The sequence below is a fragment of the Lithobates pipiens genome, unplaced genomic scaffold (assembly GCF_037356315.1).
Source record: "Lithobates pipiens isolate NorthernLeopardFrog02 unplaced genomic scaffold, aLitPip1_a1.2 Scaffold_22, whole genome shotgun sequence".
NCBI lineage: Eukaryota > Metazoa > Chordata > Amphibia > Anura > Ranidae > Lithobates > Lithobates pipiens.
Genome location: NW_027507784.1, coordinates 160,876,302 through 160,896,913, shown reverse-complemented (window position 1 = coordinate 160,896,913; position 20,612 = coordinate 160,876,302). Strand labels below are relative to the sequence as shown.

Sequence of the window (20,612 nt, the reverse complement as noted above, 5' to 3'; positions counted from 1 at the left end):
TACCACACACAGTATTGATTGTTAGCTTATATGTGGGTTACTTTCCTTAGTAACATGTTATTTTGCTACTTTATATTTGGGACTTTCATCATTTTCTATGGTATATAATGTATTCTCAAGATCTCTGTTAAAGTGTTACTAAACACACAACAGTAAATTGAGTCTGTTAATGTGGTAAACCAAGCTTGTTATACTCACTGTGGAACCTAAGGGGTTAATCATATACATTGTGTAAAACAACTGTTTGATCTTGTCTCCCCCGATCTTCCCCTTTTTCCACTCTCCCTAATCCATCTCCTGATAGAACAGAGCCTTTGGAGGCATTCTGCACATGCTCAGTTTAGTGTGTATTGCTAGAGAGTTTTTTCTTTTTTTTTTCTTTTCTTGGGAGGGTGCATGTGATCAGCACAGGGCCAATCGGCACTCTCCAGGCAGAGGGTTACTGGTCCTGCAGCCTCATAGGAAATTCAGAGTAGAATGAAAACTCCTCCTACAAGCTTTAACCAGACATTGATAGACATGACAAGATTGCTATATACTGCTGATGAGAAAGGGTATTTAGTCGTTTATATTTACTAAAATAATTGCATTTCCATTTATTTATTTTTTGTGTACTGTGGGACACCAGATATGGTGAATGCAGAGTGCTGGGTTTAGTAACACTTTAACCACTTGCCGACCACTGCATGCCAATTTACGTCAGCACAATGACAGCGGTGGGCAAATGGGCGTACCTGTACAACCCATTTAATTGGCAGGGCTAGTAGACCCACAGACTCAATGTCCGCTGGTTTCCTGCGCTTGTGTCATGGAGCCGCAGAACAAGGCATTTCCCCATTCTGCCTAGTGACATGACAGGGATCTACTGTCATGTCAGTGGTAGCCCATCTCCCCCACAGTTAGAATCACTCCCTAGGACACAATTAACCCTTTGATTGCCCCCTAGTGTTTAACCCTTCCCTGCCAGTGTAATTTACACAGTAATCAGTGCATTTTCATAGCACTGGTCGCTGTATAACTGACAATGGTCCCAAAATAGTGTCAAAAGTGTCTGATGTGTCCGCCATAATGTTGCAGTCGTGATAAAAATCACAGATCGCCACTATTACTAATAAAAAAAATAAAATAATAAAAATTGCCATAAATAAATCCCCTATTTTGTAGACGCTATAACTTTTGTGCAAACCAATAAATATATGCTTATTGCAATTTTGGTTTTACCAAAAATACGTAGAATGCATAAACGGAGAAAAATTTTTTTTTTATATATTTTTTCGGGGGGGGGGGGGGATTTTTATTTGAGCAAAACGTATAATATATATATATATATATTTTTTTTTTTTCTAAATTGTCACTCCTTTTTTGTTTATAGCACAAAAAATAAAACCACAGGTGATCAAATACCACCAAAAGAAAGCTCTATTTATGGGAGCAAAAGGACGTCAACTTTGTTTTGGTGTAACACCGCAAAATTGTCAGTTAAAGTGACACAGTGCTGAATCGCAAATAGTGCTCTGGTCAGGAAGTGGGTACAATTTTCCGAGACTGACGCGGTTAAAGTAGAAAAATAGTCAAAACTTTTTTTATTTTATTTTTTTGATAGAGCAAGGGAGGGTTATAACCCCTGTCAAATATTTTTCACCATCTCTATCCCATTACAGATATTTCAGTTAATTTCCTGTCCCATAGTCAAACAGGAAGTGAGATGAAATCTATGGAAATTCCTTGGGGACCCCTAAGTCACCAGAACTTGTGTCCCCATTCAAAGGTTTTCCCTTTATTACTTTTCTCAGGACAACACAACATTTGTGATTTTCTTTACTTAATAGAGGGGGTGAATCTACCTAGTGGGGGCACAGACAGCACTAAAAACTGACAGGCGTTATAATCCCTCTCCAGAAAAGTGATCTTGATGACTAGCCCAGGTGTATAATAAGAATGGCTTGCTAAAGTTACAAATTGTTAAATCACACACGTTCAATGTTTTACCTGCCAAACAACATATTTTGTCTGTTTTCATGGAGTTCCACTTTAAAAAAGACCAACACTGGAAAGCAATGGCCTCAGAGAGATCATCAGTAATGACCACCAGGCATATTTGTGTTCTTTTCCCTATTTAAACACGCTGTTCAAGGTTTTCACTGTAATTGGATGCAGTCCAATTCCCAAACTATTTCACTGAATACTAATCACAGTAAAATATAGTTAAAATGTTTGTTTTGTTTCTGAAGTCAAGCAAAATGTTGACCTCACAGCATTTCTAATGTGTTTAAATTCTTCTTTGGCAAGGACTATCTCAGCATCTTTAAGCATCGATCAGTGTGTTAAGTTGTAGAAAAACTGAAAGTTATTCCGCTTTTGTACCTTTGAATCTGCATTTAACAATTTGCTTTGGTGTACGGTTTATCAGCTTATCTTTTCAGTCTTCGACATATCATCTTTCCTGAGCTACTTGTAATGACAAGCCTACTGATTTAAATTGTGTTCAATTTACACGCATCACAGTGTTCTCCGGATAAATCAAACAGAACATTCCGTGTCTGAAAGCACTTTAAATTCTGTTTGCTATTTCTTACGGACGAATTACATGCTTCAGGAAAGCTCCATTTCAAATGGACATTTTCCATGAGACCTGTGCATGTTCTTAAAGTAGGAATTCACCATATGACCCAACAATACAAAGCCAAACCCCATCTGTGCCATATTTGCTTTTGGAGATGCTGCTGAAGGAGGGAAGGGAACAAGATAAGTACTCAAGATTAAAAGAAACATATGTCACACCAGCGGGTTTTAGAAATCCTGAATACAACTTTTAGATATGTGGAGCTGAGGAAATGTTCATTCACAAATGTTAGTTCAGAACTCCCTATTTAAACTGTAAATTACATTTACAGTAGGTAATCCTGTAGCTCAGATTCATTACACAGATGTGTCTTTATCAAACTATTTTATCAAAAGATGGATTTCAATTTTCCTCTTGTGATTGCCAATAATTTTACAATAATTACCTTGAATCATATACTCTGTATGCATCCCTTGTTATATGCTGGTTAGCCCTTGTACACACGATCGGAGATTCCGACGGAATGTGTCCGATCAGAGCATTTTGTCGGATATTCCGACTGTGTGTGGTCTGCATCGGACTGTTTCCGTCGGAATATCCGTCAGACCAAATTTTCCAACTTGCTGGAAATATTTTCCAACAAAATGCTCCGATCGGACAGACTCCGATCCTGTGTAGAGAATTCCGATCGGACAAAGAGCCACGCATGCTCAGATCAAATTCCTACATCAAAGCTATTGGCTACTAGCCTGAACGTAGTCCCATTGTAACGAAATTACGTCATCACGTTCTGAAAGATTGGATTTTCCGACAACTTTGTCTGACTGTGTGTATGCAACAGTTTCGGACAATATCCGTTGGACAAAATCCGATGGATTTGGTTGTCGGAATCTCCGACCGTGTGTACAAGGGCTTAGTGTTCTCACAGTCAGTGTTGTTGAAAGCTTTTGATGCTTGTCACACTATTTCAGTTGTTTCAACTAATGAAAACACATGCTGACTATACAGATAGCAGTGACCACTTATATAGTTTTACTGATCAGTTGATTTAAAAAAAAAAAAAAAAAATTGCATAACACAATCTTAAGCCTAGTACACACAAGCAGAAAATCTGATGAAAAATACTGCTTCCCAAGCGATCGTACGATAATCTGATAACACACAACTTTCGAGAGCCATTCACAACAGTTAATCCAAAATTATCCAAATGGACAAACTTGATATTCTTTTTCGTATGATACTAGATCGTCCAATTTACCTTTTAATCAGCATAGCATCTGTCCGAAAAAGATCGGAAGAGCAAGACCACACATGCTCGGAAACAAAATAATACCTTGCAATACAACACAAAACAACACACCACCTGGCCGGTGGCGATCGCACCCACCGGCCATGCACATCGGATGCCCCAGTGTGCAGCAGTTGCTATGGCTTTTCAAGGAGCCACCATACATTTAGGGCGATTTGCGCAGGAGAGTCATCCTGCTGCCGTATGTGTACAGGAGCCGGTCGAGAAGTGGCTAGACAGCCAAAAGGTCTCATTAAAACACTACCAACTCACCTACATTTAGATGATGTTACACAGCTCATTGAAATAATTCTAGCACACAAGTTTTGCACACAAACCCATTTTTCTAGGTGAATATATTTCTAGGTGCTATTGACATGAAATGTTTACCACATTTAGGTAACAACCCATGCAGTCCATACATACAAAGAAACCAAAAAAAAGTTGTGTGAAGTTATGTGTAATAAAATGGAATGACATAGGGAGAAAGTATTGAACACGCTAACTGAAATGTATTTAATACTTTGTACAAAATCCTTTGTTGGTAATGACAGCTTCAAGATACCAGTTATATGGAGAAACAAGATGCATGCATTGTTCAGGTGTGATTTTGCTATAAGCAATCATAATGTGCAAAAAATGTATAAAAAAAAAAACCTGATCCCTTCCCCAGATGAGTACAATATTACTATGGTAACATTATATTGCTCAGGTCACAGTGTGTTAAAAAAATAAATAAATTGTAATTATAATTTTTTTGTTTTTGTTCATAATGTTACCAGTCAGCGTCCCTGATTATTGTCACACCAGTTATTTGATGATGCTGTACTGCACTGGTGACAGTATGTTTAAAGAAATAAAAATGCATTATTATTTTTTTTCCCCAAAAATATATTTTCACAAAAAATTACAAATTACAAAATTAAAAAGCTTGCAATGTCTCTTACTGAATACCTTGGACTGTCTACTTTCCAAAAAAGGGTCATTTTGGGGGAGAGGGGGGTTGTATTGTCCTGGCATTTTAGGATCTCATGATCTCCGTCAGGACATCAGGATTGATCAATTTTCAGATATACAGTATACCAAAGTTTGTGGACTCTATAACTTTCCTAAAGATTAAATATTATACACTGATTTGGGTTTTTTTCACCGAAGAAATTTAGTAGAAGTTGTGGCCTAAACTTATGAGATCGATTTCTTATTTGCAAAATTGTAACAGAAGAACCAAACAAAAGCACATTTTGTTTTTCAAAATGTTTAGTCTTTTTTTTTTTTTGTTTGTTTGTTTAGCAAAACATTAAAAACACAGTGGTTATCAAATGCCACAAAAAGAAAGCTTTAGTTGTGTGAATAAAATGATACAAATTATGTTTGGGTATAGTCTTGCATGACTGCGTGATTTTAATTCAAGTGCAACAGCTCTGAAAGCTGAAAATTGGCCTGGGCAGGAAGTGGTTAAATAAAATACAGTTTTAAATATACAGTATTTGTACACACACACACACACACACACACACACACACACACACACACACACACACACACACACACGAACTCTGAAAAAAAAAAGCCCCTCGCCATTTCCCAGTCATTTGGTCTGATCCGGCTGATGACAAGATAGCCCCACTCTGCTATATGTCCTTGGAGGACCGGAACAACGTCTGACGTCACTTCTTGACCTCTGGCTTAAAGAGATTATTACTATTATTATTATTATTATTTTTTTTATGGGTAAATTAGAGATTTGGGATCTTTTTTTTTACTACAGATCGCTCAATAAAGATGACCTGTCATGCTTATTTCTATTACAAGGGAAGTTTACATTCCTTGTAATAGGAATAAAAGGACAATGTAAAAATAAAAAGTAAAACAATAAAAAAAAAAAAAAAAATGAAAGTGCTTGCTCTTTCCATTCTTGCTCACAGAAGTGAACACATACGTAAGTTGTGTCCGCATATGTAAATGGTGTTCAAACCACACATGGGAGGTATCGCCACGATCATTAGCGTGTGTGCAATAATTCTAGCAGACCACCTCTGTAACTCTAAACAGGTAACCAGGTTTGTCGCCATTCCATGAGCATGACACATAAGGTATCTATTTACTTAGCATAGCATCATCTTTCACGTTATACAAACAAATTAGGCTAACTTTAGTATATAGTTTTTATTTAAGTGTATTTTTTTCAATAAAATTGTGTTTGAAAGACCACTGCGCAAATAGAGTGTGACATAAAATATTACCACAATCGCCATTGTAATCTCTATGTTCTCTGCCATGATCTCAATACAGGGCACTTTCACCTCCTTCCTGCCTAGGCCATTTTCAGCTTTCAACGTTGTCACACTTTGGATGGCAATTGTGCGGTCATGATACACTGTGCCCATATTGTCATTTTTTTCACACACACAGTTTTTCTTTGGTGGTATTTAATCACTGCTGATTATGAATATTTTGAAAAAAATAAGTTTTTCTTTGTTCCTATCTTTGTTTTCTACTTCACAGATGTGCGCTGATGAGGCAGCACTTATGGGCACTGATTACGTGGCACTGATAGAGGCACTAATATGCCACACTTATGGGCACTGATAGGTGGCACTGATAAGTGGCACTGGTGGGCATGGATAGGCGGCATTGATGGGTGGCACCAATGGGTGACACTGATGGGTAGGATTTATGGGCAGCACTGATATGTGGCACTGAAAGCCAGCACTGACTGGCATCACTGGTGAGCACTGATTGCTGGCACTGGTGGGCACTGATTACTGGCATTGCTGGTGCTTTATTGTAATCGGGGAACTGATGATCAGTGTCCTGATTCCTGTCTTGTTGTCTCCTGCGAGGAGATGCCAGATTGAGATTGACTCTCTTTGCCACACACTCCTGTCAGTGTGAGGAAAAAAGAGCAGATTACCGTCACTTCCGTGATTACATATAACTGACTGTGATTGTACACAGCTGATCACATGATCAAAGAGCCGCATCATCGGCTCGTTACAGAGATTGGGGTCACGCCATGTCCTAGCAACACGGCAGGGCCGTGATCATCATATGACGTCCTATCAGAACAAGAGCCACATCGCCCCACTCGCTGTCATTTGACGGTGGGAAGGCGACAATTGGTGAAACTTGTAACGAAAAAGTTCCAGAAAAGGCCTGATCAGCAAGTGGTTTAATACCGCTAAAAGAAAGCTCTATCCGTTTACAATTAAAAAAAAGTTACAAATTTCATTTAGGTACATTCTTACCTGCGGGAGTAACTGTCATTCAAAGTGTGACAGTGCTAATAGCTGAAAAATGGCCTGGACTGGAAGGGAGTGTTAATTGTTTCCAGTGCCCCATGAGTGAATAGTGAGATAAGAAACAAAGAAAAATGGGACACAGTAAACAAAGATATCAACTCCTATTTACTCTGGCCCACAAAAAAAAGAGAAAAAAAAAAGAAAAGAAAAACATTGGCTGTGATTGGACTTTAAATATTGTCATATAATGTTTTGTGACTGAAGAAATATCAGCAGTCGATTGCAGTGTGCTTGGATGAAATAAAGGCAATAAGCATATATATATATATATATATATATATATAAATAATATATATATATATATATATATATATATATATATATATATATATATATATATATATGATTTTTTTTTTTTTTTCTTAAATAATTTTTAGAATGTCCCCGAGCATTTGTATTTACTTATAGGCATTCCCAAATGATGATGCCCTTTTTTACAAGTTCCACACCTTTTGTCATATGATTGTATTTGTGGAAACGAATACTTTTTTAGATCCATTGTTACTTTTTGACTGAACAGACCAACAAACAAGAGAAAGAAAAGGGGATCATTTCATGTTTTTCTATAAAAGCAGGCCATACATTGATTGAAATTCGGCTAGTTCATTGGGTATCGGCCGAATTGGGTATCGGCCGAATTTCCATCAATGTATGGACGGGCTGGTTGTACAGAAGTTAATCTGCTGATCAAATTCTGTACAACTAGGCTGTTGGAAAATACCTGCATGATCAGCGCAGCCAGCTATAGTGTATTCTGATGGCAGGGAATTCTCCCTGATGTCAGAACACAATAGTTCAGAGGGACTGATTCCCTCATCCACCTCAATTGTGTGGATGCGAAAATTGGGTCTTTTTTTTTTTTTTGTTAAATCTATTGGTTGAATGAAAACAAATATGACAATTGTATGGCCTGCCTAAGTCCCATGCACTTCCATGTACAATCCATTTTCTGAATTTAGCCACAAATGTTCAGAAGAGGGGAATAAAATCAGTTCATGGATTTTGCCCCTTTCCTCTACTGGCCTAAGTATTGACTTTTTCAATATGAGCCTTGCTATAGTAATTACAGCCTCAATTGGCAAGTATCCCTTCACCATAAAAAAGTATGGTAATATAATAATTGTGCTTTTAGAATATTGCTTTGGCCATTGATTCTTGGCATTGTCCTGGTCTCAAATGCAACAACTGTCAGCTCCATTTTTTATATATTTTATTTGGTTTTAATTTCCAAAACTGTGCTAGATTGGTGAGTGCCAAATGATCTGCTTAGTGAGACATAAACTTTGTAAACCTTGCAGATCAATAAAATTGTATTATTTTTTAACTTTTTGCAGATTCAGACAACAATGAGGAAAATTTTGACAAAGATGTGCCTTATCTTGATTACTCTAACTTTAGGTAAGTGTTTTAATAATAGGAGATATGTATACTGCACATCTTTATTCATTTTTTTTAAGTTTTTTGTTTTTTTTTCTTCTTTAGCAAAACAGTGTTATGAAACAAGTACCTGCATGCATGCATTGCTACCTTACTGGCTGGGTGAAAACTGTATTGCCCTCTTGCTGATAAGTGGGTAGCACTTCTGCCTATCAGCGCTAGGGTCATTGGTTTAAATCCCAACCAGGCACTAGCTGCCTGGAGATTGCCTGTTCTCCCTGTGCCTACAAGGGTTTACTCATATTCCAAAGACATGCTGGTAGGTTAATTTGGTTCCTGTCTAAATTGGCCCTAATATCTGTATGTATGAAAGTAAATTAGGGACCTTAGACTGTAAGCTCCTTGAGGCCAGGGACTGATGTGAATGTATAGCACATATGTAAAGCACTGCATACATTGATGACGGGCAGATGTAAGTACCTGTAATAAATAAATAAAAATTATATTTTGCACAATTTTTTGTAAACAAGGGATGATGTTTTGCTCATCCAGCTGACGAAAGATTAACACATATGGATAGTTGAGTGTTTTCTCTTCAGATTCTGCTCATCTGCATGCTTGTTTGAGGTCAGTAACACAGAAAGTACTGACTCTAGTGGATCATCACGATAGCCAGGCAACTAACATTTGCCAAAGGATATCAGCAATTGCTACCCCCAGACATGCTTACTGAAATACATTTTCCCAGTTCATGTATTTAATTTTACTCTCATGTAAGAGAAGTAGGAGATTTTCAGTACTAGATGCTTCCATCTTTCTTCTACTTTGTGCTATTCACTCTGAACAACTAAGTTTCTAAAGCTGATGAAGTTATACCGTAGCTGCTGAGATCTCTACATATTTACCTTTTAACAATTTTTATCAGTTTTTAAAACCATGGGGGCAGAATTAGCCAGAATGATTTGTTGTCTGTGTCCTCTCTCTTAAAGGAAATGTGTATGTAGGTAAAATCCATTAATCCATCTAGAGTCTAAAGCCTAGTACACCTGCTTAGATTTTCGGATTACCAAACGTCCATTTTTGTGACATGCTTGTCTCATGTCGAAAGTGAAGAGGTTACTCATAATACAAAAAGTTTTGTTCCACAGAATACAATCTCAGAAGTGACATAATGTGTTTAATAGCTTTGTATGTATTTTGTTTCGTAGCATGTGTAGTCTTGCTCTTACGATTTTTTTCATACAAAAAAACGTACTAATTAAACAAAAATTGGACGTTGAGTTCACATCCAACAAAAATGTTATAGTCTGCACGTTCAGCTTCTGTCTGACGAAAAAGCAAAATTGACTGTCAAAAAGCACCGTAATAACGATCTGAAAATCAGCAGACAGCTTGTCGTACAAATTTTTCCATCCGATTTTTGTATCGTGTGTACGAGCCTTTAAGCAGGACTTAAAGTGCATTGTGGCCATGTGTGGGACTGGCTGCCACTTGACTTTGTGTCCTAGCACAAAATCAGCAAATCTATGGCAAGTGATAGCAGATTGATTATGAGAAGCAGCAGACATGTATAGGTAGCTAGAGCTGACAGTAGCGGTGGGTTGCTAGCATTTTGCCACAAGTTTAGATAACATTTTGCAGTGGTTTCCATGTGTCTTCGTTATAATAATGTGTTACTCCACTCCAACAGAATGTGAGAAAAAAATAAAAACACAATAGAATCCACAGCTGCTGAGCTTTCCTAATGTGCTAACCTAAAGCTGCGTACACACATAGCCGTCTGTCCGACGTACTTAGTCTGGCGGACTTCCCGCCAGACTGTCCGTCGGACTTTCCGAATGGGCTACTTGCCCACACACGGCACTTTTTCAGCGGACTAATACGGCGTACTAAGTCCACCGTACTATCCGCCCTACTTTTGAAATGAACGGACTCGCCCACACACGCGGAGGAAAGTCCGCTCATTTCGAGCGCGTCTCCAGGTAGGCGGGGCCCGCGAAGCAGACGTCGCGGGCCCCGCCGCCTGGTATGGACTTAAAGGGGAACCCCAACGTCGAAAAAAAATCGATGTGGGGCCCCCCCCCCCAAGTCCACAACAGACCCTTGTCCGAGCACGCTACCCGGCTGGCCAGGAAAGGAGGGGCGAGCGCCCCCCCCTCCTGAGCCGTACCAGTGGAGGACTTTTCCACCCGCTTGTTTGATCGTGTGTACGCGGCATTACACATTACGAATGTTCCATTCCATCCCCAAAATGCCTCAGGTGTTCCCACTTGGACAGACACTCGCCACAATGTTTTGACCCACTATTACTAGGTAGGTTACACTGCCAAATTTTCCTCTACTCGTGCACCGTCACTAAGGGAAAACAATTCCATGGAGAGACTTTGGTTACGTAAAACCACTTCATTTTATTTAAAAGGCTTTACATAAACATTGTGCTCACTTGTATTCATGCCTACAAGGATCAGCACCAGATGTATACAACGTATCTATGGAGAAGAAGATGGCAACTGTTACTCCGAATTCCGGAAGCAGTGTGCATTCCACTAATGTTGTGACATCACCAGAGTGATGTAGCTGACAAGGAACCCGGCTTAATGAGTTTTGGCCTGATTGGATGTCTTCTGGAAGATGAAGACTGCAGGGGCCAGACAGCAGATGGTGTCTACTTGCAGTGCTTGAGATCATTTTAAAAGATTTTTTCCAGAATGCGGGTACACTATAAGATCCATGTATCATCATAACCAACACTTGAAACCTAGGAAGGAAAGACATGATGAGAGATCTTAAATGCAAGACTTTTTTTCTGATGAAGACCTGTTCATCCATATCCTATTTTTTTTTTTTTTTTTTTAGGATACATACACCCAAAAAGGATATTTTGGGTCATGAGAACTCCAAAAGCAGTGGGCATAATTATCTTTTTTTTTTTTACTTAAATTGTGTTGAAGATATATTTTGCCAGTGAAGTTATCTTTTCAGCTAAATATAGAAATCAGAATGCACACTATATGCATGCTATGAGAACAGACCCTGGGGATACAAGAAGCAGTCTAAGCATTACTGCAAGATGTATTATGGTAAAGAATATGGCTGTACATTAGAACAAAACATGATGTATAAACATATTGGTAAAATTCAACCTTCAGGGACTGTTATAGATATTACAAAGCTGATGTTTCTACGACATATACAGACATGTGCTACACCATGGGAATTTATAAAACAATCTGTTTTGTATATTATATGTGTAAAGGTACTGATTACAGTTCTCTGATAACATAAAATGATGCCAAGGTGAAGATGCCAAACTGCATTTTAGCACCCCCCCCCCCCCCCCCCTCTAATGTGACAATGTGAACACCAGTTAGTCTTCTGCAACTGAGATCCCAGCTGCCACCACACTTTTCTCAGCATTGATGTACAGATCTGGGCCTGCAGATCAGGTTTGATGTGGACCCAGAAGTGTGGAGTAATGTTCTAGGTCTTTTCTTCTGTGTGTTCTTTGCCTCTGTCAGTTATTGTGAATAGTCCCGGATCAGCATAGGTAAAATGAAAGGCAGGACATGGATGGGATGAGCATATCTGGGATCTTTCCAAAGCTGGGGAGCCTGAGATGGGACATAAGGGAAGGGGCCAATAGCAGCATACTTGGCATGCTGTACTGGAATGGAAGCAGGATTTTCAAAGCAGCACACATATTGCACTGTGGCCATATATGAGGCTAACAGTGCCAAGATTTTATAGTGACAGGCAGAAACTAGCAGAAGAGATATTTGGGAAGGGGAGGGTAGGGGCATTGTTGTTCGGGTGCCTTCCCTCCCTCCCACATCAAAACACTGCTCCCCCTTGTCCCAGCTCTGATGCACAGTATTGATGACAACTATTGCTCATTGTGCTACTTAACTGCACATGAGCCCGTTAACACAGTTGGGTTGTGGCAACATGGTATTGTGAGTTATTCTTTATTTTTTTTTTTTTGTTAGGTTCACATCTGCATGTTCTGGATCACTATATTGTGCATTCCAGTGTCATACAGTCAAACAATGAGTATATGTCATACAGGGTTCTCACCGATTGAAAGTTGAGGGTTCATAATGTCTATTCTGAATGAAGAAAATTGGTTTTGGGATTGGTAACTCCCAGGTTGGTTTTGAGAGTCCAGAATCTTCAAATATTCTTGTGGGGGGGGGGGGGGGGTGTAAAGTGTATAATGTCTGCATTTTACTGGAAGCCAGCAGACTGGGGGTGCAGGTTTGCACAACCTTTTTAATCAAGGATCTGCAATTCAGGGCTCCTTTCTCTTGGAGACAAGCTGCTGCAAGGAGCAGAGTCTCTGTGTGGAGAAAGACAATAGTATCTACCCTGTACTCAAACAGAGGTGGCCAGATCTGACCAAGCTGTCTCCTTTAGAGGTGTTATTAGGCAGGAGCCTGTGCTGCTCAGGTGAACATTTAGTTTGCCAGGAAGCTGACTGAGACAAAGTGGTGAGTCTGCGTGGAGACGGGCGTAGGAACTGCAAAGTCTGAATAGCAAGGAAGTTGGAAATGTATGATTTGATACTGAAAACCCCATGTAAGGGCAATCCTGTGAGTTATTTTTGAACTTTTCTTATAAAGTGGTAATAAATTGCTGGCATTTTTTCCTTTTTTGAACCTGCAAGGCAATCCCATAATGTACTAGTATGCATCACATACTAGCACATTATGTGAAACTTACCTTAAAACGAAGCCCTCCAAGGGCATGCTGTCACCACTGAAGGTGCTTCCATCCTCCCCCAGTCTTCTGGGTTCCTGGACTCAGGCTGTGTGTGTGGCCAGAGCGGCGGTGATGTCACTCCTGTGCATGCACATGGGAGCTTCCGTTTACGTCACAAGTATGCTGTTTCTTGAGAGTGCATGTGTTGTTGACTTCTCCAGCTGCATCCACAGTAAATATATCCTAAACAGTGCATGTTTAGGAGATATTTACAGCACCTATATGTAAGCTTTATTATAGAAACCATACAAATTGTGGGGTCAGTGACGCTACCTATGATATGGGATTATATGCTAGTTCCCGCCGAGCATACCATATATGTATACTCTAGGATTTACATGCAACATACCTATGTATACTCTCAGAAGGGAGTGGCAAAGGTGTATGGTGAGCCCGCCAGACAACTCAATGCCCTCCAACTCTCCCCTATTACAGTGACTATAGTGATACTTTGTGAATATAAGTGTATGTTAATTCTCCATACCAGAGTGACCTATTTAGGAAAAAGCATATCAACATCAGATGTACAATATTGCAAGGGTTAAAACAGTGTACAAAATTATGCGTGATAAAAACCCCCGAAAAAAAAAAACCCAAAGACAAAAAAGACAAAACTCAAAACCCAATGAAAATTAAAGTAAAATATAAAAATCCCCAAAAAAAACAGCCAATCAAACCAAAAAATCAAGAAAACCCCCAACAAAAACACAATTGTATCAAATACTTACCGTAATTTCCCTTTCCTGATGCCAAACCATGGCAGCATACTAGTGATAGAGCTCCACCTCTTGACCACTCCCTCAGGACCAGTGAATAGCATAAATGAAGGCATGGTTAGCCGCCACCCCATTCTTTGTAACAAGCCACATATGGGAACGCACATGGGTGGGCTCATATGCTGCAATGGTTTGACGTCAGGAAAGGAAAATTACGGTAAGTATTTGATACAATTTTCCGTTTTCCTGACAAAAAACATGGCAGCATACTATAGTGATACATAACTAGCTGATGGGGTGGGATCTATTTGTCAAACCAATCTTCTAATGAGACAGAGGACTGAATAGTCCTTCCTAAAAAGTCCTCTGATGACAACGCCCCGGGTCTATTCTGTCAAGTTTGTGTAGGAATGTTGCAGCGAGCGTGATACCCCTGTACAGATGGGCACCATAGATTCTCTTGAATGTGTTGCCTATGAGTCTTTAACTGCTCTGGTAGAGTGCTCTGCCACCACTGACAGAGGCTCGTGACCTCTAGTCCTATACAGATCCAAGCCTGCTGTAACCTCTTTCTCTTGATTCCCAACTGGAATGACAAAAGATAGATACTCCTTTAAAGTTCTGATAATGAACAGTACGTGTGACTTTCCTGTGTGAAGTTCTGGAAAGTAAGGCAATGTCCAGCTGTCTATTAAATAGCAGACTGTTGCTACGTTTGATGCAGAATGATCTACAACAACTCTACTCTTTCTGGAAAGAAAGGAATATATTTTATATATATATATATATATATATATATATATATATATATATATATATTATATATTTTTTTTTTTTTTTCTTTTTTACTTTGAATCTCTGATAACCTTCTGCTTAAAGCTCTTGCAATTGATACTGCCTTGTAAGTGATGGTCTGAACTGAACATTGCTCTGTTGGAACAAATGGTTAAACTGATATAAGATCCAGCAACTGCAATAGATCTTTCTTCCTTGGTGACCGACTCCTCACCACTACCCTCAAAAGTTGTGCAAACTGAAGGATTCTTGGTCCTTTTCAAATGTGTTATTGCCAATATAGCCCGCACTCGAGAGCTATGTGAGGATAGGTTAAGGCGTGGAGGAAGAATAGAACAGTTGACACTGGAAGGGCAATCAACGTCTCGCCCTATCAAGAAAAAGCAAACTTGTTCCCGAATTAGACCTAGATGTTGTACGTACAATGTCTTCTCAGACACAACAAAAGTAGAGATGACTCTGGAGTGAAACTGGAGCAACCAGAGTTGCTCATCCTCCCCCTTTAGTGCCCCAGCTTACAGCCCCAGTCTGCATATGTTTATAGAAATGTCTTCTGTATCCTGAAATGAATGGCCAGGGAAAACGTAGAGCCTCCTGGTCAACATGAAGGACTGGCTATGACAACTACGTTCTCCCTTGACAGCCTCAAGGGGAATCTCATTTATGGGAAATGTTGGGGAAAATATATAGGTTAGATGGCAGTCCCGGGGAGAGACCAGAGCCTTTTTGAAATGATTACACTATGGGAGTCATCCTTTGTTTCCTATGAGGATTAGACCTGGATACACCTGGTACACACAAAAAATGGGACGTCCCGTATACTATAGAATTCTTGGAGCTGTGCGGAGCCTGAAGCCGAAGGAGCAGGGTCGGTCCAGTCAGAGGGAGTGGAACTGTATGCACACTACCCCTGCAGGGGTGCGAGGATTTGGTGAGTAGAGACCCTTGAGGAGGAGTACTCAAGTCACCTGGAGATCCTACGAGCTCAAAAGTCACGTAATTAGGGAAGGCCGAACGGATAGCCTGGCGATTGGTTCACAGCGAATTTCGGCTGATCGGCGGACTATTGCCGCTGTTCGCCCGGCGGACTTACGTGTTTACTGTGTAAAAAAACTTTGACCTATGATGACACATCCATCATGTGGTACAGGACAGCCAATTGCGACATTACAGCATATGGACACTTGGACATTCCCCCTAACTTATAAATAGACCCGATCCGACGGCCAGTTTACATTCTTTCTACTGTCACTATAGGGAGAGGTTGCTGTGTGGAGCAGGGAGAGACTGCAGTGACCCAAATCGCTAGCTATTAGGTCCACAAAAGTTCTTTTAAGGACTGGTATGGTATAGGTGTAGTTCAGGATATAGGTTTGAGGCACTGCTATTCAAGTCATTGTTGCAGCAGATTGTCTTTTGTCAGTGCTGAGAGAGGGACAGATAGGACGCTGTGTGTTGCAGAGAGGGACAGTCAGTTTAATCAGTAGCTGTTACTATTAGGTCCACAAAGGTTCTTTTCAGGACTGGTATGGTAATAGGGTTGTACACGTATAATATTCTTTCTTCCAAATATAGAAAGAATATTATACTTGACTGCTGCCCTTCGGCTGCAGTAGTCCTTTATGAGTATAGGGACTGAGGTACAGTCTGCTAATCACAACCTACTAGTTCCACAAAGGTCCTTCTAAGGACTGGTAAGGTATAGCGTACTAGAATATATAGGGTTGCGTTAGGTACAGTCTGCTAATCCTTAAGGACTGGTATAGGTCCACAATATATAGGGTTGAGGTGCACTACTGCTGACTGCTGCCCTATTCTGCAGCAGTCCTTTTATCAGTATAGGGACTGAGGTACAGTCTGCTAATCACAACCTACTAGTTCCACAAAGGTCCTTAAGGACTGGTATAGGTGTACTATTTGGTGTTCAGTATATAGTTGTGTAATACACGTATAAAATACTTGCACATACTTGACTTCCTCCTGGGGCTGCTTATTATGAGGGGCTCCCACCATCCCTGTGCTGTGCTGACTTCCTCCTGGGGCTGTACCTCTGTTGTGCATATTATGAGGGGCTCCCACCATCCCTGTGCTATGCTCATTATGAGGGGCTCCCACCATCCCTGTGCTATGCTGACTTCCTCCTGGGGCTGCTTACGGTGCAGGTGTCAGTGCTGTATATCACGGTGCTGGTGTCAGGGCTGTATATCATGGTGCTGGTGTCAGTGCTGTATATCACGCTGCTGGTGTCAGTTCTTTATGTCACGCTGCTGATGTCAGTGCTCTCTATCACGGTGCTGGTGTCAGATCACTCTATCACGGTGCTGGTGTCAGTGCTTTATGTCACGCTGCTGATGTCAGTGCTCTCTATCATGGTGCTGGTGTCAGATCACTCTATCACATTGCAGGTGTCAGTGCTCTATATCACGGTGCTGGTGATCATCTCCTGCACCCTCTTCTTTGCCTACCCTGACCTTCCCTCTCCTCCATTGCCTTCATGCGCTCCACAGTCCTGAATTGTCACAATTTCACATATAAAAAAAGAATGCTTGTAGTTGTCGATCCCAGATTCACCTCATACATGTATTATGTCATTGGCCATGTGGTGGGACTATGTGTGCACAGCTAGTAATTATTTTGTGGCTGCAAATTTGACCTGTAGGTTTGTAAAGTTCGCCTCCCATTGAAGTCAATGGGGCCCGCCGTGAACGTTACGGTTCGCGACCTATCTGCCGCGTTCGCGGTTCGCTTTCGTGAAACGTCCCGTCGGAAGTTTGTCCATCACTACACGTAATATATTTTTTGTACATTTTTCACACTAATCTAGAAATAGTTTTTATTGACTTTTTATTATATAATATTGTATACTTTTTATAAATTTTCTTGTGCATTAATAAGTTTTCACGGAAACTATTTTTAGTGCTTTTTACGCGTGCATTCACGTAAACCATTGTGTAGGTCTGGCCATATTATATAAAAAATTTCACGCCACATATAGTTTGCCCTGGTATAAGGTTTTTTTTTTTTTTGCTTGTGTTTTTGTTGGGGGTTTTCTTGATTTTTTTTATTTTATTTTTTTGATTGATTGACTGTTTCATTTTTTTCTATTTTTAGATTTTACTTAAATTTTCATTGGGTTTTGAGTTTTGTCTTTTTTGTCTTTGGGAGTTTTTTGGGTGCTTTTTATGCATCGACACGCATTATTTTGTACACTGTTTTAACCCTTGTAATATTGTACATCTGATGTTGATATGATTTTTCCTAAATAGGTCACACTGGTATGGAGAATTAACATACACTTATATTCACAAAGTATCACTATAGTCACCGTAATAGGGGAGAGTTGGAGGGGATTACGTTGTCTGGCGGGCTCACCATACACCTTTGCCACTCCCTTCTGAGAGTATACATAGTTGTGTTGCATGTAATTCCTAGGGTGTGCATATATGGTATGCTTGGTGGGAACTAACATATATGCCCATATCATAGGTAGCGCCACTGACCCCACAATTTGTACGGTTTCTTTATATCTAGCGCTCCTCTAGGGGAGCTTTATTTTTGGGGAGGCAGCCACCGGGATTGTTAACCTAAGCGCGGATTTGTGTACTGGTAAATAAGCTTTATTATAGGCTTACCTGTAGGTAAAATTCATGCATGGGAGTTTACTCCCAGTTTGGTCAGAAATTGATAAAACAATACACTTGAGTGAACCCCCCACAACATCACAGTGGATAAAAATACACATTGTGCCATGCATTGCATTTACACTGGTAGGAACAGGCACTTATTCTTACTGCTCTCTACAGCTGAAATCTGTCTGATATAGGTTACTACATGTGTGTATAATTGTAATGGCTGTGGAATTACTAAGTTGTTTGTGGAAATGCCGACTTATCATTTGACTAGCGTTTGCAAACCTGCAGATCATTGTACTGAAAAATGATGTACAATTACCCAAAACAAGCTTGTAACAAAAAAGACCCTAATTTTGACAATGTATGATACATATATGATAAATTACCTGTATCTGAACCATGACATTCAAATGAAGGCATCCTGTCTGATGTATACAATCATCTCTTTGGAAATATAAAAATGCATTTTTTTTCTTGACATCCTCTTGTGAGCTTAATTGATGTTCCTAACTACACTACATGACTGGAGGAATGCCTGCCACGGTATAACAATTTTGTTAAAATTGTTTCAAGGCACACAGATGGGTCAGTGTCGTCTTGTCTGAGTTCTGTATGAATGCAATTATATTAAACAGTTTAATTGTGAACATTAGAAGCCTGTGTATGTCTCTAATAGTGAACCACTCACAGTAAAAAAGGAGATACCATTAGTCAGAAAGAAAGTAAGAAACCCTGTTAGAACTGGAACAGAGGAGACCCTGGACTTGGGGGATACAGAGGAGGTGGTGGAGTAGGAGGGTGCACATGAGGCCCTGGACTAGGAGGGGGATAAACAGGAGGCCATGGACTATGAGGGAAATACCCTGGACTGGGGTGTACAGGAGGCCCTGGACTTGATAAGTGGGGTTGATAAAGGACCTGGATTCAGAGAGCAGGGTGTAGAGAGCCATATTTGACAGGCACCAGCTGTCTGCTCAGGGAGCACTGAGAACTGAGTGATTGGCTGTTTGATTACTTGGTTCTCAGCCTTAGAGCCAGCGGCGGACAGATGCAGCATCTACCTAAGTAAATATGATTCATAAGTAAAACCACCATACTCCTCTTTGAATTACCCAACATCTCCTCTTTCGTTATATCCGGTCCACATGATGGCAATTAGGCAAGATTCACATGGTGCATATGCGTCCATGTCCAGTGTGATTGTGTGCCGTGTGGGGATGCATGGTGTCCTGTGCATGTCTATGCAGGCAGTCAAGTCAAAGTCAGTTGGGACACAGAAGCTGCATGGATATAGTCGAATGTCAAAATTTGACATGCAGACAGGAAGGAATGCATGTGTCCAAATGCAGTGATGCATTTGGATCTGTGAACCCACCTCTATAGGTAAAGCTCTCTGGTGGGTGCAGATGCAGCAAAAAGTGGCTCAGCATACAGGACTTGTCTCAGCGCCTGTCTGAATGAGCCCTTAGGGGAATTTATCAAAACTAGAGCAGACAGAATTTGGAACAGCTGTGCATGGCAACCAATCGGCTCATAGCTTTCATCTTTAAAGCTGAACAAGCTGAAGCTAGAAGCTGATGGGTTGCTATGCACAGCAGATTCTGACTGCACCAGTTTTGATAAATGTCCCTCAATGTGTTTAACATTTCTTACTCTTGACTACTGCATTCTAAGTTCGGCACATTCTTTGTTAAAGTGGTTGTAGCCCTACCTGGGAATTCATTTGGCGAGTAACCCAACACTACTGTTCCAGCTTAACTATCTTCCTTTGCTACGGAAATTAACAAACCTCTTGGCTTCCTGGCAACCGCTCTGTGTCTCGTGACTGGACCGGATCGTGGCAGATAAAATGTCAATGCTGCCCAAATTGCTCTATTTATATCGGGTCCTCCCAATCGCGATCCCTCCTTACTTTCATCGCTTTGTACAGAGTAAGGCATATAAATATATTTGGGATTCCACAAGACCCAGAATCTCTAAGACCACACTCTATTGCAACAAGGCGGCATGGGTGTACCAAATTTCCGTTACTATTACAATGTGGCTCAGCTGGCCCAAGTCGCTTTATATCACACGAGAACTGAAATACCGCTATGGGTCAGTCTAGAGGCCGTAGATGCCCACCCCGTTACTTTATCCAATCTCCTGTGGCTGCCTCCCTCGCTGAGAGGCAAAATCGCA

The 20,612-nt window shown here is 40.4% G+C and overlaps 1 protein-coding gene across 2 annotated transcripts in view; it reads left to right on the top strand.

The window, feature by feature from the left end:
• Positions 1-20,612, top strand: part of PARD3B (par-3 family cell polarity regulator beta) — a 2,156,380-nt gene that overhangs the window by 835,156 nt on the left and 1,300,612 nt on the right. For both annotated transcript variants that reach the window (XM_077448525.1, XM_077448526.1), the window contains exon 14: positions 8,488-8,551. In XM_077448525.1, the coding sequence (XP_077304651.1) occupies positions 8,488-8,551 (64 nt within the window). The remainder of the gene's footprint in view (positions 1-8,487; positions 8,552-20,612) is intronic.